This window comes from Chaetura pelagica, unplaced genomic scaffold (genome assembly GCF_000747805.2).
Source record: "Chaetura pelagica isolate M959 unplaced genomic scaffold, ChaPel_1.0 scaffold363, whole genome shotgun sequence".
Lineage (NCBI taxonomy): Eukaryota > Metazoa > Chordata > Aves > Apodiformes > Apodidae > Chaetura > Chaetura pelagica.
Window position 1 is genome coordinate 2442618 of NW_009952720.1, and position 15765 is coordinate 2458382.

General features: G+C 48.9%; 1 protein-coding gene across 1 annotated transcript in view; it reads right to left on the bottom strand.

The window, feature by feature from the left end:
• Nucleotides 1–5991: 5991 nt before the first annotated feature.
• The window catches only part of LAMC1 (laminin, gamma 1 (formerly LAMB2)), a gene marked incomplete at its 5' end in the record, with an annotated part of 71983 nt that continues 62209 nt past the window's right edge, over nt 5992–15765 (bottom strand). The window contains 13 exons of the mRNA XM_009994687.1: nt 5992–6833; nt 7204–7303; nt 7797–7955; nt 8184–8383; nt 8746–8860; nt 9241–9390; nt 9976–10120; nt 10309–10446; nt 10810–10889; nt 11296–11501; nt 13777–13933; nt 14069–14247; nt 15488–15630. Of these exons, the coding sequence (XP_009992989.1) occupies nt 6577–6833; nt 7204–7303; nt 7797–7955; nt 8184–8383; nt 8746–8860; nt 9241–9390; nt 9976–10120; nt 10309–10446; nt 10810–10889; nt 11296–11501; nt 13777–13933; nt 14069–14247; nt 15488–15630 (2029 nt within the window). The remainder of the gene's footprint in view (nt 6834–7203; nt 7304–7796; nt 7956–8183; nt 8384–8745; nt 8861–9240; nt 9391–9975; nt 10121–10308; nt 10447–10809; nt 10890–11295; nt 11502–13776; nt 13934–14068; nt 14248–15487; nt 15631–15765) is intronic.

Consider the following 15765-nt stretch of genomic DNA (forward strand, 5'->3'; position numbering starts at 1 on the left):
TCCTAAGCTGCCCAGCAGCCTCCAGACACTTCTGCACCTGGAGCTGACTCAGAGGGCTTTCCTCTGCAGCTCCTGCTGATCTCATGGGTGTTACCAGCCTGAAGTCACCACTGTCTATTCACCTTCCTTTGCCCAGCTTACCTGTCTCTGGTGACTGAGTCAACTCTTCTCTAAACAAGCTCTCTCCTCTTCATTTCACGTGCTGCAGCTTAATACTGTTCACAAGAAGGAACTCAGCTTCACAAATGTACTGCTGGCATCTGGGGTTTTGGCACCCAAGGTTGTCTGATCTGTTTGGGGTTTGCAGGAGTTTTTTGTGGGGGGGTTGTGGTTTTTTTAAGCAAGACAAAACCACTTTCAGTGTTCCCACCAATATGGCAGTTCTGAGGGATCTGCTTGTCCCCCTAATGAAACACACTTAATGCCTTCTGCTCTGGAGTTCATCACTTGCCCCAACCATCTCTGCTGTGTCCTTCCTCCCTGCTTGGGAAACACATCTCCAGCAGGGCTGGCAGTACAGCAGTTCCCTTGGTTCCCAGCCTGAGTCCTTGGCTGATTTCTCTCTTGGAAGACCAACCCTCACCATCAGGAAGCTTCTCCCTTCTCTGGCTCCTCCACGTGACCCATTCTGTCTCACCATGGCCACTCCACCTCTTACTTCACTTCTGCAAACAAGGCACTGACAGCTCGTTCCCCAGTCATCTCTGCATGTTTGTTTAGGTTACTCTCTTACCCCATCAGCCTCCACCATCCCTTGAGATCACCTCTGACAACCACAGGAATGCATGCCCTGAGACTGCCAAAAATACACTTCCTGGGGCCTTGATTTTCTAAACACACCAGATCTGGAACAAACTGATGCCCCCACCCTCCCTGATGCCCAGCACCCTCCACAAGCAAGTGGTACCTGTTGCTACAGCAGCACCATTTAGAAAAGGTCTCATATCTACAGTTCACAGAAATGTTACCTTTGAGAGTGAGCAGGACTTAAGTGACGGGAGGCAGAGAGAGCAGCAGTGCTCATCAGACACTGCAGCAAATCCACATTTCTTCACTGGAGAACCTGGGTCTTTTCATCTGCAGTGTAAGAGGAGTCCTTCTGAAGATGTCCTACCCTCATTCTTCATAATGGGCCTAAGAAAACTGCTATTGCAGGCAGATCACCACAGCAGCTGGAGGTTTATCCATCCTTGAGGGGACAGCCATGGCAGAATTAACCACTGCTAAGACAGTCTGAACCCACATCATCATCTGAATTTTGTTAATGGCTGTTGTTGGCAAGTGATGGATGCATGAAAGCCCCAAAGCAATAGTTTATTGATGCAGCCAAGGGAATAAACCCATTCTGGTGGCTCATGATAGATAAACAATACCAAGATGCTGTACATGCTCCTTGCAGCCCAGCCTCATCCTTGGCACCCCTATGCCTCTTTCTGCAAGGGACCTTCTGAGCTGCAACGTCCTCCTGCAGCTCCAGTCCTTGGCTGCTGCTGTGGTGGCCTCACTTCTCCTGCAGGGTTTGTCCAGAAGTGGCTTATCTCAAGCTACTTTGTTTGCTTGCCCACTGTCCTTGCCACCATAAACATGCCCCCAGTCACCACCAGCCTCTTTGAGCCTGAGGATTTTCTCCTCCAGCCCAGCAGCAGACCTTTATCCTGCCAGCTGGGAGTTCCTCAGTGTGGAAAATCAGGGATCCTGCCAGAACAGCAATAAAACCTGGACTTCAGTCTCTCAGCTGCCAGATGGGTGCCCTGGGCTTCTCACAGCAGGCTTTGGGCCAGCAGGCTGAGTTGCCTGAATAATCCAAGGGATGAAATGGCTCCTGTCAGCCAGGGCTACCAGGAGCAGCAGAGATGATCCTGGCAACGAGCAAGCAGGGCAGGACCAGGCAGCAGTGGCACAGCAAGGAAGTGCTGTCATGTCTGGCCTTGCCTCTGCCCTGCCTGTGCCAGCAAGACAGAGATGAGGGAGGAAGGCAGTGCTGACCCACCCTGCTCCTCTCTCTGCCTCCATGCCCACCAGAGCAGGGTTGCTCCCAGCACTTTTTAACATCTCGTCCTGCCCAGAACCACAGACTGGTTTGGGTTGGAAGGGACCTTAAAGATCATCTCATTTCAACCCTCTGCATGGGCAGGGACACCTCCCACCAGACCAGGTTGCTTCAAGTCCCATCCAGTCTGGCCTTGAACACTGCCAGGGATGGGGCAGCCACAACTCCTTTGGGCAAGCGAGAGAGATCCTGGCTGGAGAGGTGGTGGAGGCCCCATCCCTGGAAAGATTCAAGGTCAGGCTTGATGGGGCTCTAAGCAATCTGGTCTATTTGGAGATGTCCCTGCTTATCGTGAGGGCTTGGACTAGATAACCTTTAGAGATCCCTTCCAACCCAATACATGCTATGGCTGAGCAGCCCCACCAGGTCAGGTCCTCTGATTTTCAGCCTCTCCAGAGCAGCCCAAGAAGCCCCCAACCTCCATGAATCTCCAAGGTCCCTCCTCAAGCTGTTCTCTCCCACTTTGCTGAGAGAAGCACCCCAAGGATTTTTACCAACTACAAAGACTGGAGCTGCAATTTGGAAAGCAAGAAAAGCCACTGGAAATCAGAGGAGATAAAAAAAAAAATCAGAGTATGGCTCAGTCACTTCTCAGCAGCTCCCTCTTCTTCCCTCCCGAGTTCAAGCTCAGCTCTTCCACCTTGAGGTCAAGCTCAGCCTGTGCTGAGCAGTGCACATGAGGAAGGTGTTTCTACCTGGACTTCAAAATGTTAACAAAACACTTTAGGGAGCTGGGAGAAGCAGTTCTTGTGCTCCCTGTGTCTGCTCCTCCCTGCCACAGGTGGTAGCACGTTGCCCTCAAAAAACTTGTTTCAGACCAGCATTGTACATGTGAAACTTTAATGTGGGGTTTTGCCCAGGCCTCACAGGACAAGTGCTGATGCTGTAGGACTTGGAGACAAAATCAAGAGCACAGACTCACTTCCTAAGCAGAATTTTTAAGTCCTAAAAAGGTAAGAGGCTCTATGTCAAGCTACAGCCCATGCAAGGTCAGCACCCAATCCCACCACCCAATTCTTTGCTCCCCAGCTCTTTACCTACAGCTGAAACATCTGGTTTTACCAGCCAGGATCAGCTCAACAACATCCCTGGCCACAAAAAGGGATGTGTTTTACAAAACAAGTGCATTAGTGGCAATTACAGCTGAAGAACAAAAACCTGAAGCTAGACAAACTGAAATAACCAAGATAACCAACTTAGCAATTGAGAACAGATGAGCCCTGGTGCAAGTTACTGAGACACGTGTGTTTTCCTCCACTGGGAAAAAGAGAAGGAACCCCCTGCAGCTGCAAGGTGAGTGTGATTGCAGAGCTGCCCAGTCTGTTATCACAGCAACCTGGCCTAGTATTAAAAACTTGCTTAAATCAGGAACAAAACTTATCCTGGGCTCTGGCAGACAGGACCCCTGGAACACTGCAGAACACCCAGATTTATGGTAGTTCCTGGTAGAGAAATTTTAGCTTCATTATTTAAGGGGTTTTGTTTTTCCTTCCAAGGAGCCCCATCCTTTTCTGTGTGCCCAGCTGAAAGGATTTTACCCTTACAATGGAAAGAAACACCTCCAACCCCCACAGGCTTTGCAGCTCCAATAGCATCAGCACCAACAGCAATTTGCTTATGGAATAATAAACCAGCAGTGTAAAATTAGTCATAGCCATGGCAACAGAGCAGTGGACACAAGGATTAACCATCATCCCCCTATGGTCATCTGAGGCCCACCCTGTGAACTTCCAAATTACTTTGCTCTTTCTCCCACCCCATCTGATCAATTAAGCAAAAAGGCAAATCTCACAACTGAGACACAATCCCCATCAACACAAAAGGACACCGAGGTATAAGGGGTTACAAATATTCAGACTTTATTATAAATAAGAAATACTGTTTTATACATAAAAACTGCAAGTGTTGCATTTTTGTTCACCGCCCCAGACAGCAAAAGACCACAGATTAAGGCAAAATAAAAATAAAAAGCTGGAGTGAAGGCACGTTCTGAGGGGGCCACAGTCAGGAATAGGGTGATGAAGGGACTGCCACGCCCTGCCCGTGACACCCAGCACTCACCAGCAGCTGCTGCATCATCATCACATTATGTAAAGAAATAACTGGACTTATACACTGAATAATGGCTGTAATGCAGTAGTGATTAAGAGATCGCTTATAAAGTTTGTTTTTTTCTTTATTTAAAAATAAAATTCTGTTAAAAACAGCTTAAGGGCAACAAAAAAAAAAAAAGGAAGCAGGAAGGCCTGAGGTCAGCCAGGGCAGACGTACATCTGGGCATCTGCTCTTCTCACAGCCTTGGCAGAGGTGATGTGGCTACAGCCAGGCAGAGCAGCCAGCCAGGACATCCACCTCAACATCCCAGGCGTGGGGGTGAGCACAGGTAAGCTCTCCTCTGGCTCTTGGGGATGTTTGCAAGCAGGGGGAGATTCTAAGCTGGTAAATGGCAAGAATCTCTCAGAGAAGGGGGTGCAGGAGTGGTGTGGGGATGCTGAGAACACCCCCTGCCCGGGGGTGCACCAAGCCTCCCACCTTGCACAGTGGTATCAAGATGTCCCCAGAGCCAGCTCTCCCACCACCTCAAGGCTGGGTTTGATCTCCCACCAGTGCTACAGCTCCTCACAGCCCCTCCTGGCACCATGGCCCTGGGGACAAGGGACACAAGATGGGGTGCTGGTGACACCCCCCCATCCAGGCTGGCTTTGGAGGGAGGGCTAGAGAGCATCCACCCAACAGGCAAAGTGGCTATTGCTGATGCCCATCAGGGTGCTGATGACAGGGGAGAGGGAAGAAAGCAAGAACCCAACTAGGAGAAATACTGAGATCTGTGGGAATAATGAGGAGAAGTGATACAGGATGTGTGCACCCCGTGAGCTACAGGGGAGAGCACGAGGAGGAGGCCAGGCTGTGCCACTCTGGAAACATGGCTGAGTATATTTACACACACATACACACACACGAAGAGACTTCCTCACACTATAATCTTGATTTAAAAAAAAAAAACAAACAAAAAAAACAACAAACAAAAAAAAACACAGAAAAAAATAATCACATTCACACAAAAAATATAAATTTGAAATAATTAATAGCACCAGTGTGTGTCAGATAATAATTTCTTCCCCGCTACGCAAACATAGGAAGTTGCATAGTGTTTAAGGATAGATATATACTGGATCTGGAGGGGGGGGTGCCAGGCTGGAGGCAAGGAGGAAGCCACAGAGGATGCTCTCGTCTCAGAGAGGGGCTGGAGGAGGAGCAAGGGGCTCCCTGCTGCTCCCACCCAGCACCAGGAAGAGGCAGCTGGGAGGCACTACCTGGGGAGGGAGCTGGGCACGGTGGGAAAGGCAGATGTGCCACCCCAGCCTGTCCTGATGTCCCTGCAGTGGCTCTGGGGAGAGCAGCAGGCAAAGAGAACAGAGGGTACAGGTTAAGAACAGGCAAGAGGCGAGAGCAGTGCCGGGAGATATAAAAATGCCACTGTCCTTCTTCAGGAAAAAAAGATGGGGAGAAACACCTTTTCATTTCCACCTCTTCCTTCCCCACCCACAGACATTCAGGATGAAGGTCAGTGCAACTGTCAGAGCTCTCTGGATGGAGGTGGCTCTCCTCTTCAGCAAGACTTCCTGCTGGAACTGATCTGTCAATCAGACTTTTGTAGCCAAAAAAAAAAATAAATAGATCCTCTGGCAGATGGGAACACAGCTCATGGCTTCCACACTTCACAGCCTGAACTACCTGGCAGGAAGCTGCTTACAGACCAGACCCAAAGCTTCTCTGCAGGCCAGGAGCAGAGCTGGCAAGACCTAATGCTCCTGCAGGAAAAGACCTACTGCTCCACCAGTGTCTCATCTTCCCAAAGAGCTCCTCTCAGAGCCTGCCTTTTTCTCAGATGCATCATCACAGAAAGCATTTCAGAAAGAGGCTTCAGGTACTTCAGGCTACCACTGCTGCCAATTGGCCACTAGTTGATGATTAAAAAAAACACAACCAAGAAATTCACAGGGTTAGAAGTTGGGAAGAGGGATCTGAATGAGTGCAGCTATACTGGCCATTACAGTAATACTTTGGTAGCCATCCCCTTCCTTCATAGGGACAGAGAGCTCTGGGACAGAGGATTTTACAGTCAAGGGGAGAAGAGAGGAGAGAAGGTAGGGTTAGTTTTGCCTTGCTGTACACAGCTCACATGGTTATTTCTGATCCACAGTACAAAGAGTCCAGAGCATCTCCCATCCTTGTGCTACTCAAAGGGAAACTGTGTCTGAGAAAGGGGCAAAGGCAGAGTGCTCAGGAAGACAATTTATATAAAAAACCCCTTTGATGCCCAAAGACGGATATTTAATTTGCTTCTCTTATAAAAAAAAACAAAAACAAAAAAACTTTCAACTTAGCCTGATTTGAAAAGAAAACAGTGGCTGTGAGCAGCAAAGAGGTGGGGATCTGAAGAAGGTAATGTGTGTTAAGGCACTCCATAGCCAAACCACTGCTCCAGCACTCACTGGGGGAATACCCCCGCCCCCAGCACACCCTTAGGGTTTCTCAATGGACGGGGTGTTAAAACAGCCAGATGGCAAGGTCTTCTTGATGTCTTCCAGGTTGCTAATGTCCTTCAGGATCTCTTCAATGTCCCTGTTGTAGGCCTGTATGGCATCGTCTTGCTTCCTGGCTTCTCTCTCAAGGAAAGACACTTTCTGGTCCAGGTCGCTATCTTTCATCTGGTCTTTGGCACTGTTCAGGGTTCCCTCAATCTCATTCAGCTTGTTCAAGTCCACTGTCTCCAGTTGTCCTGAGAAGGCAGAACCAAACAGTAGTCTTTTAAGAAAACTTTTTTTGATGCACTGGGTGCTTACACAGCTGAGATCTCTACCAGGCCATCTCTGCATTGGAAACAACACTTGAAACAGGACCAACATGCCTCAGCACTGGTCCTCAGCTCACAGAAGAGCAGTACCAAACACTGCACAACGAGTTCTGAGGCCACTCCAGGGGAAAAATACAAACCAACCCCTTGCAGAAAACACAGAAACCCCATTTCTAAAAGTAAAGGGACCCATCTGATGGTAGGAAAGCCAGCACCACACACCAGCTGCTAGCACTGACACACCAGGCGGCAGGAAAACGTTCCAAAGCACAAGGCATGTTCAGGACAGCCTTACCTAATTGATCCAGCAGGTCATTGATGACAGCAAGCAAGCTGTTCACAGAGTTCTTTGCTTTTCTTGCATTGTCTTCTGCCTCCTGGGCAGCCTGTGAGGCCTGCAGGGTTTAAAAAATGAGAGCACAAACACGCTGTAGGGATTACAAAACCCATCTATCCAAGCTGTTAGTCACACACATCCTTGGCTCCTCTCTCCAGGATAAGGCCCCTGCACTGAGATCTTCATCACAGTGCTGGCAAAGACTGACAACCTTCCAAATAACCAGTTTTCTGATTACTTCAGGATGGGGATCCCTGATAATTGTGCAGGATTTTGCAGAAGTCAGAACAGAGTCAACAGGGCTACCCTCAGGTTTCAGTTACAGAAGTGTTGCATTAAGAAAACTGGCTCTCAAAACCCAGCAGGGAACCTAAGCTACTGCCAACTGAGGAGCCCCTTTGCTTGTCTCATGTTTTCAGTCCCACGTAAAACCTGGAAGACAGACTGAACACTGGCTGGAGCCAGTGCTGTCTTGGCACAGAAGCAGCTGCAGCATCACCAGGACAGCAGGGAGAAGGCAGCTTCTTGCCATTGCTGCCAGCATTACTTACCATGCCTGCCATCATCATGTCCTGCTCAGCATCATCCTGCTTCCGCTTCAGCTCTTTCTCTGCATCCTGTAGTTGCTTCATCATGTCATCAACTTCCCTGGCCAGCCCCGTCACGTCAGCAAAAGTCTTGTCAGCTTCAGTTTTGGTAGCAGCAGCACTCTGCAGCCAACACAGGGTGGAAAAACAGTGATGGAGGTGCAGAACTTCCTTCAATCCTTTTCATCCAAACACAGCCATTTCCTATCACCCCACATTCTGCATTCCCTGGGTGGGAAATACAGCAGAAAGCACACAGAGCTCACCAGGAAATACTGGAGAAGAGGAGCTGAAGCAGCTACACATCCATCTCATGGGAGGGGGGTGGTTTCAGAACTGTGCAGAACTCACCTTCTGGACAGAACTGGCAATTTTCTCAGCATCATCTGCTCTAGCCTTGGCTTCACGGGCGTCGGCAGCAGCGGTGCCGAGCGCCAGCTCCGCCTGCCGCGTCTTGTCGTTGGCTTCAGCAATGGTCTGGCTGATGGCAGGAATCTTCTTCAGCGCCTCCTCCGCCGCCGTCTTGTTGTCATTCACCCGCTTGTCGAAGTCTAAAGGGCAAGAGAGACCCTGATCCCTTGGCCCAGAAGAGCCTGGGGATGCTTCTGTGACCAAGACACCCAGGCTCCGCCATCCCAGCGTGAGACGCAGGAAGCGCACGGTGGGGGTTGGGGGGGATGTGCTTGCAGCTCTCTCCCTGTCTCCTGACACCAAGAAACTTAAACAAAATGCAGATTTCTAGTCACTGAAAACATTTCTTCTTTTTTTTTTTTTTTGTCTTTCAAGAAAATAAAGCCAAAAGAACACACCCAACACTTGGGCAACAGCACGGCCTGTTTCACCAAGGCACCCCACTGCCAAGTGGCTTGTCCCACAGGAACCAAAGGATTCACTGCAAGTGCTTCCTCTTTACCTTTCAGGTTGCTGAGGATGGTGTTAGCCTCCTGGAGTGTGCCATTGCCCTTCCGAGCAGCTTCCTCAGCCAGGGCTTTGGCTGCATCTGCTCGAGCCAAGAGCTGGTCTGCAGTCTGAGGAGACATGACATGCATCAACAGTGTCCCAGCCTTCGAAGGACAACCATCTAGGTGTAGCAAAAAGCATCACCCATCCTAAAATACCAACACCATGCAAAATAGAGTTCCTCTGAAACCAGGGGAATTCAGGTACTGCTGGAATACTCTTGAATACAAAGATGACACCTGGCAAACATCCCCTATTCTCCTACACAGTCTCAGTGCCATTGCATTTACCAGCTTTTTTTATCTTCTGTCCAGGACCACCCTTCAGTATTTTGCAAGTAAGAAGAAGCATTAAGACAAGACTGAAAAAGACCAAATCTTTATCTGGCCACTTGGGGTTTTTAGTTTTATTTTCTAGGGAACAAAACCTTGCACAGAACAGAACTGACCTGCTGCTCCGTCTTCCCTTTCTCCAAGAGGTTCTTCACTTCTAGTTCCTTTCCTTTCATGTCTTCTCTCAAGTCCTCATAATCTTTCAGCTTCCTGGCAATTAGCTGATCTAACTCCTCTGCTTCCTTCTTGATCTTGTTGGCTTCATTCTGCAGGTGGCAACCAGAAACAAAGGCAGATTCCTCAAAGTTAAAAGAATTGCTGACAGCTGGCAAAACACACAGTATAGTTTCTAACAGTGAAAGAGGTTACGATGGGTTCCTGTCTCTTACTACAACTGCAGTTGTAGCTTTGTCTGCAAAGCTCTGGATACCACGAGGGTCAGTGCAACAAAGGACAGAGGCTGGAAGCAGTTTTGCGTGCAAGAAACTCTACTGCAGTAGAGGGAGCAGAGGAGATGGAGCAGCTCTGCAGGGAACTGACATTTTTGCACTCCCCCCTTCAAGCCAAGATGTCTGGCAAACAACATTTCACTCAGTTTTTTTGTCATCCAGAGCCTGGGGATGGTGGGGGTTTATGTATGTCGTTTCCTGCATGCAAGACTCCTACATAAAAGCTAGGACATCTAAGTCTGGATTATACCTAGATGAACAAAAATTCCACAGGTCTGTCCTTACACAGAGGACAATGAGCAAAGCACGTGCAAGGTGTGTCAACAACCTAGCACACTGCTGCAACACTTGTCCTGATTGATCTTAAGAAAATATGCTGCACATGATGCTTCCCCCACATACCTCCAGCCCTGTGGAATCCAGGGTGGGCAAACTGGTGAGGTTAGCATAGATCTGCAAAGCTTTGTTTCCAGCTTCCTCTGCCTCTGCAAGCACCTTGTTGGCCTGTTTCTCTAGGTCTCGAGAAATGTTCCTTGCTTGATTGTACCTAAAAACACCCAAGGACTTAGTTAGGCTATGATTTCTTTCATAAAACAGATCTTATTAAGAGAGTAGAGGAGCTGAGACATTGTAAGACACTTCCCATAAACCCCAAAGCAAACAACAGAAGGTGTCTTAATTTCAAGCACTGATCTAAAGCCAGGAAATAAAATCAATTTGCTATTACTGACTCACTTCAGGTTAAGCTCATCAATGTCATTTGCAGTTTGGTTTTCTCCAGCCAGGGTCTTCAGCAGCAGCTGATAGGCCTCTGTGGAAGTCTCATTTGCTGCCTTGGCTATGCGAACAATCTCATCAGCTTCTTTTTTGTGTCTGCACAAGATTACAAGAAGAAAAATTAGAATTAGAATTGCCAGCCAGAGGTTTCTATCCTCAACTGCAGATTCTAATCTCTTCCTTTCCCTTCCTTCACACGGATTTGCATATGAAAGACACTGTTTGAGACCATCTCTGCAACCCTGAGCAGTGTGCAGGAGATGAGTTGTTATGGCCGTAGGTGCCCCTCATTCACATCTCCAACCCTTGCCTCTAGTGACACACAGACACACACACACACCATCATCTCCTCAGCAAAGAGGATATGATTTGTATTGAGCACATTCACTTTTCCTTCCCCTTTGCAGGGAAGAGCAGGGCCCTGATGTGAGCTGAGGAGCATGTTGTGCCACAGCCTACCTTTCAGCCAGCTTACGGGCCTCTTCTGCCAACAGTGTCATGTTGTTGGGGTCCCCAGTTGACTCTGGAGGTGTAATGGACTGGAAGAAAAGAAAGAAAAATCCTTAAAGGTCTTTTTTCATCTTTTATTCATCTTTGTTTTAAATATTTATTGTCATGATCTAAATGCTTAGAGATGTGTCTAACCTACTTCTCACTTCCTTTAGCCCCTGCAGCTTCCACCACTGGTTATCTCTTAAAAAACAAAGGTGCTGATGTTTATTTAGGGGTTTTTATGCTAAGTTTCTTTGAGCAGAAACTAGACAAAATCTATGACAGACACTGGTGATCATCTTTGTCTCCCATGATCTTGGGTAGGGGAGAAGCTACTTCCAAGCAAATCTGCTACATGACAGAGAGAGAACAAGCAGAGAAACACAGCAGAGGGCACAGAAAATAATGGCCCTCTCCTCTCCTCACCACATAGGACCTCAGCAGCACACTCACCACGTTGTCAGCTGCCATCTTTGCCTTCTCAAGCATATCAGAAGCTAAGCTGATCAAGTCCTCTGTGTCCTCCACCCGCACCCGGGCTTGCTCTGCCAGGCTCTCTGTCTCCTGCACCGTGCCCTGGATGTTCCTCAGCCTGTTGAGCTGACTTGCTAGGGTGCTGTTGATGTCTTTGAGACGATCCATGAGGCCCTGATCGACGTCTGAAACACACAAAATAAAAGAGGAAGGAAATTTGATTACAGCAAGAACATGGAGCAGCAGCTTACCCCTGAAGGCATCATGTTGGTAGGTTAATCCCCTCCTGAAAGGGGACCAGCAAAGCTACTTCATCAGTCAGTCAGCTTGAGATCAAAGCCATTACCAGAATGTGCACCAAACATGAGAAATGAAAAGTCATTAACTACTAACAAGACAATCCTGCTGGGTGTTGGAACATCCTCTGAAGGGGGATTTTGTGTTCAGAATTATGTTCTCTTTTATCATTGACTTTAAAAGGACAACACAGCTTCTCCCCAACAACTGCTCTGTGATTGCTCTTTAGTTTAACTATGAGAAGGTAGCAAAGAGGGAGGAACAGTGGGGCTCTACTATTGCTCACTTTGGCTCCTCCCAAGCCAGTTTCCATACAGAGCAGCTAACAGATGTGTGAAATAGCAAGCCCACCCCAAACTGCCCTCCAAATGAAAGTGATGACAAAAGCTGGCAGGACAGAGCCTTCACTCTGCAATCAGTAGCACCTATGAGCCCCCCAAAATTCCTCAAATTCTCGGACCACCAGGTAACTCCCAACAATGTCTTTAATAATGGAGCCATAAAAGCACAGACATGTGCCTCATGACCAGCGGTAATTCTGAAAATGTGAAAATGTTGAGATAAAGTGCCAGTAGAAGCCTGCAGGCCTTCAAAATCAAACACCTTCCCAAGTATGTTGTCTTGACCTTGCAGCACATCTGAAGTATTGAACATGAACATGTGACACACTACAAACTATGTACCACGTGGAAAAACACAAATAGGAGCTACAGGGGTGCACAGAGCTTTGCAAGGGTGGTTTTTGCTACATTTGACTTGCCCCTTAAAGAGCAAGGGAGCTGGGGAAGGGCCTGGGGCACAAGTCTTATGACAAGCAGCTGAAGGAACTGGAAGTGTTTAGCCTGGAGAAAAGGAGGCTGAAGGGAGACCTTGCTCTCTACAACTCTCTGGTTGGAGCAGGGTGGGTGGGGCAGGGTCAGTCTCTTCTCCCCAGTAACAAGTCATAGGACAAGAGGGAACAGCCTCAAATTGTCTAGGGGAGGTTTAGATTGGATATTAGGAACAATTTCTTCACCCAAAGGATTGTCAGGCCCCAGAACAGGCAGTGGCCATGTCAGCATCCCTGGAGGGATTTAAAAGCCATGTAGATGTGGTGCTGGTAGACATGAGTTAGTGGTGGGCTTGGCCCTGTGTTAGGTTAATGGACAGACTTTATGACCTTGAAGGTCTTTTCCAACTGAAATGATTCTATGGTTCTAAGAGGTGGAAAGAAAGATGAAAAATACCACCACAAAACCCAATCCATTTCCTTACTTTTCTCCCATCTCCTGTCCCCCTACATGGGACTGCTATGGCAGGTGCCAAGCATGCAGCATAAAGCTACCTCAGCTTAAACTGGGAAGAGCTTCAGTGATCATTCCCACTGGCAGGAATCTTCCCAAGCAAACATCATTCCCAAGAAGCATTAGATGTGAGTCAGCTTTTCCACAGCTTCTCACAAAAGGGACAGATTTTTTCCAAAGGGGCTTGAAATCACGGAACCCATTCCCAGGGGAACATCTTTTACTGGAAACTCAAAAGTTGTCTACAAGTGGCTCTTCTCCAAAACAAACTTCAATTTAGACATGAAAAAGACACCAAGTCAAACCACTGCCACATGGCTTAAGGTCCTGTTTGCAGACAGCCCATGACAGAGGTGACAGTACAAGGTCAATCTGAAGCAGAGTTTAACAGGAAAAACAGCTACAGGCCACAGCAACAGCACTTTTGAGCACATGACACCCTTTCTGGTAGGATAACTAAGCTTGCCAGCAGGATTTTGAAGCCTTCATTCTTGACTGCTGATAATAACCCAAAAAGAACTACTTTATCACAAGATGTCAGAACAAATTTACATTATTGATAAAGAAGAGTATTGGAAAGTTTTCCGTTTCTTTAACAAGTAATAACCTCCTTTGCACCCGGGGAAGAGGGTAACACATGGAACACTTTGCATTTGTACAGAGCTAGAGGCAGATCTTCACTTTGCACAAGCAACCAAGTGGCTGGGAGAAGAGTAGGATGAAAGCACAGCCACAGCTGCTTAGATAACAAGATACACGCAAGATACAGTGTCTCAGTGCCCTCTGTCCTCGAAAGAAAACACACTATGTCCAAAGGGAACAGGAACATCAGGCAAAGAGCTCCTTTCACATTAGTCCATGCCCGATCAGGTCAGCTCACCTTTGCTGTTCTGCGCTTCCTGCAGCAACTCCGTGACATCTCTTTCTGCCTGCTTCAGCCTCTCCTCAAAGGCTTGATCCGTTACAGTGTCTTCTCCCATTCCCAGATTTGCTATAAGATTTTCCAGCTCCTGCAGCCTCTCTCGTTGCTCAGCCACCTACACCAGAAGGACAGAGCACAGCCCCCTGAACCTCTCTGCTTTCAGCAAGGATCAGCCAGGATGTAAAAGCCGCTCCACGGTCAGGCACACACCAGTCTCCAGCAGCACCAACTGTGGCATGTGGGGCCTTACCTTATCTTTCACCAATCTGTAACAGGCTGGGCACTCCTGGCAGCCGGGCCAGGAGCGGTTGTAGAAGTAGTTCTCCTCACACTGGTCGCAGCGGCTGCCCACGAAGCCCTCCTTGCAGACACAGCGCCCGTTCTCCCGGCACTGCAGGGAGCGCGAACCCTCGGGGTCACAGTCGCAGGCTGCGGGCAAGTTACACCTCAGTCAGGCTGGAGGACAGGCAGAAACACCCCAAAACACCCACAGGGTGAGGGCACACCCTCAGTACACTGAAACATCTGCAAGAGCAAGGTGGCAACAGCCGGCACTGGATCCTCGCCCTCCCCAGGGCACTCCTGCACAGAGCAGAGCGCTCTGTCCAGCTGGACACAACACTCATTGCAGGCACTCACAGCGTTGCTGTTGCCTCTCCCACTAAGTATTTAGGCCCTGGCCCAGGCTGCCCAGGGTAGGGGTGGAGTCCCCATCCCTGCAGGGACTTAAAAGCCATGTAGATGTGGTGCTGAGGGACACGGGTTAGCGGTGGCCCTGGCAGAGCTGGGTTTACAGCTGGGCTTGATCATCTTAAAGGTCTTTTCCAACCAAATGATTGCAGCATAATTTTCTACCCCATTTCACTGTAACTGACTGCAGTTAACTTGTCTGCAGGGATATCATGGAGGAGAGTTTGTATCATCCTGGTTTCCAGTCACATTTACAAGGGCTGTTGCTCCTCAGGACACCATCTGTATATTCAGGCCATTTGCACAGTAGCTGTGCAGAGATTTAATGTCAGCAAACAGGACTGTTGCAGGACAATATTTAAAGAAGGTATTGCCAGTACTTTTCACTCCAGCACCTGAATGGGGCTTACAAGAAAGCTGGGAACGGGCTTTTTATATGGATGTGCAGGGACAGGACAAGGGGAAATGGTTTTAAAGCAGAGAGGGGAGATTTAGATTAGACATTAGGAGTAAATTCTTCCCAGTGAGGGTGGTGAGACACTGGCCCAGGTTGCCCAGAGATGCTGGGGCTGCTCCATCCCTGGCAGTGTTGAAGGGCAGGTTGGATGGGGCTTGGAGCAACCTGGGCTGGTGGGAGGTGTCCCTGCCCATGCAGGGGGGCTGGGACTGGATGGTCTTTAAGGTCCCTTCCAACCCAAACCAGTCTGTGATTCTAGGATTCTATTTACACCAAGGAAACCGGGTATCTAATCATTTGGAGTTCTTTATACCCCCAATTCAATAACAAGAGAAAAAGGGGATAGGCTGTTACATGGAGATCGAATTTTGCCAGGCAGAGGGTGGACATAAAAGCGACAACTTCTGCCGTGATGAAGAGCGGGGTGAGAAAGTACTTTTTCCCAGAGAGGAGGGAAGCAAAGGCAAGGCTGGCTGTGCACTGTCCTCCCCACCTGCCTGTGCTCCAGCCCCTCAGACTTACGTTTGCAGCCCTGGGAGCTGAAGCCGAAGTGGTTGACCTCGCAGGCATCGCAGCGCTGGCCGGCCACGCCGGGCTGGCACTCGCACTGCCCGCTCTGGATGTCACACTGGCCGTTGGTGGAGCCCAGCGCGTGGCAGTTGCACCTGGGGGAGGCAGCCAGGTGTCAGCAGGGACACCCAGGCGTTCAGCTGCACCCCGTGCCACCCCACACAGAGGGAACTGTAACCAGCACAGTTCAGCGTTGCCGGTTGCTCACTTTGCTCGCTGTGCAGATGCAG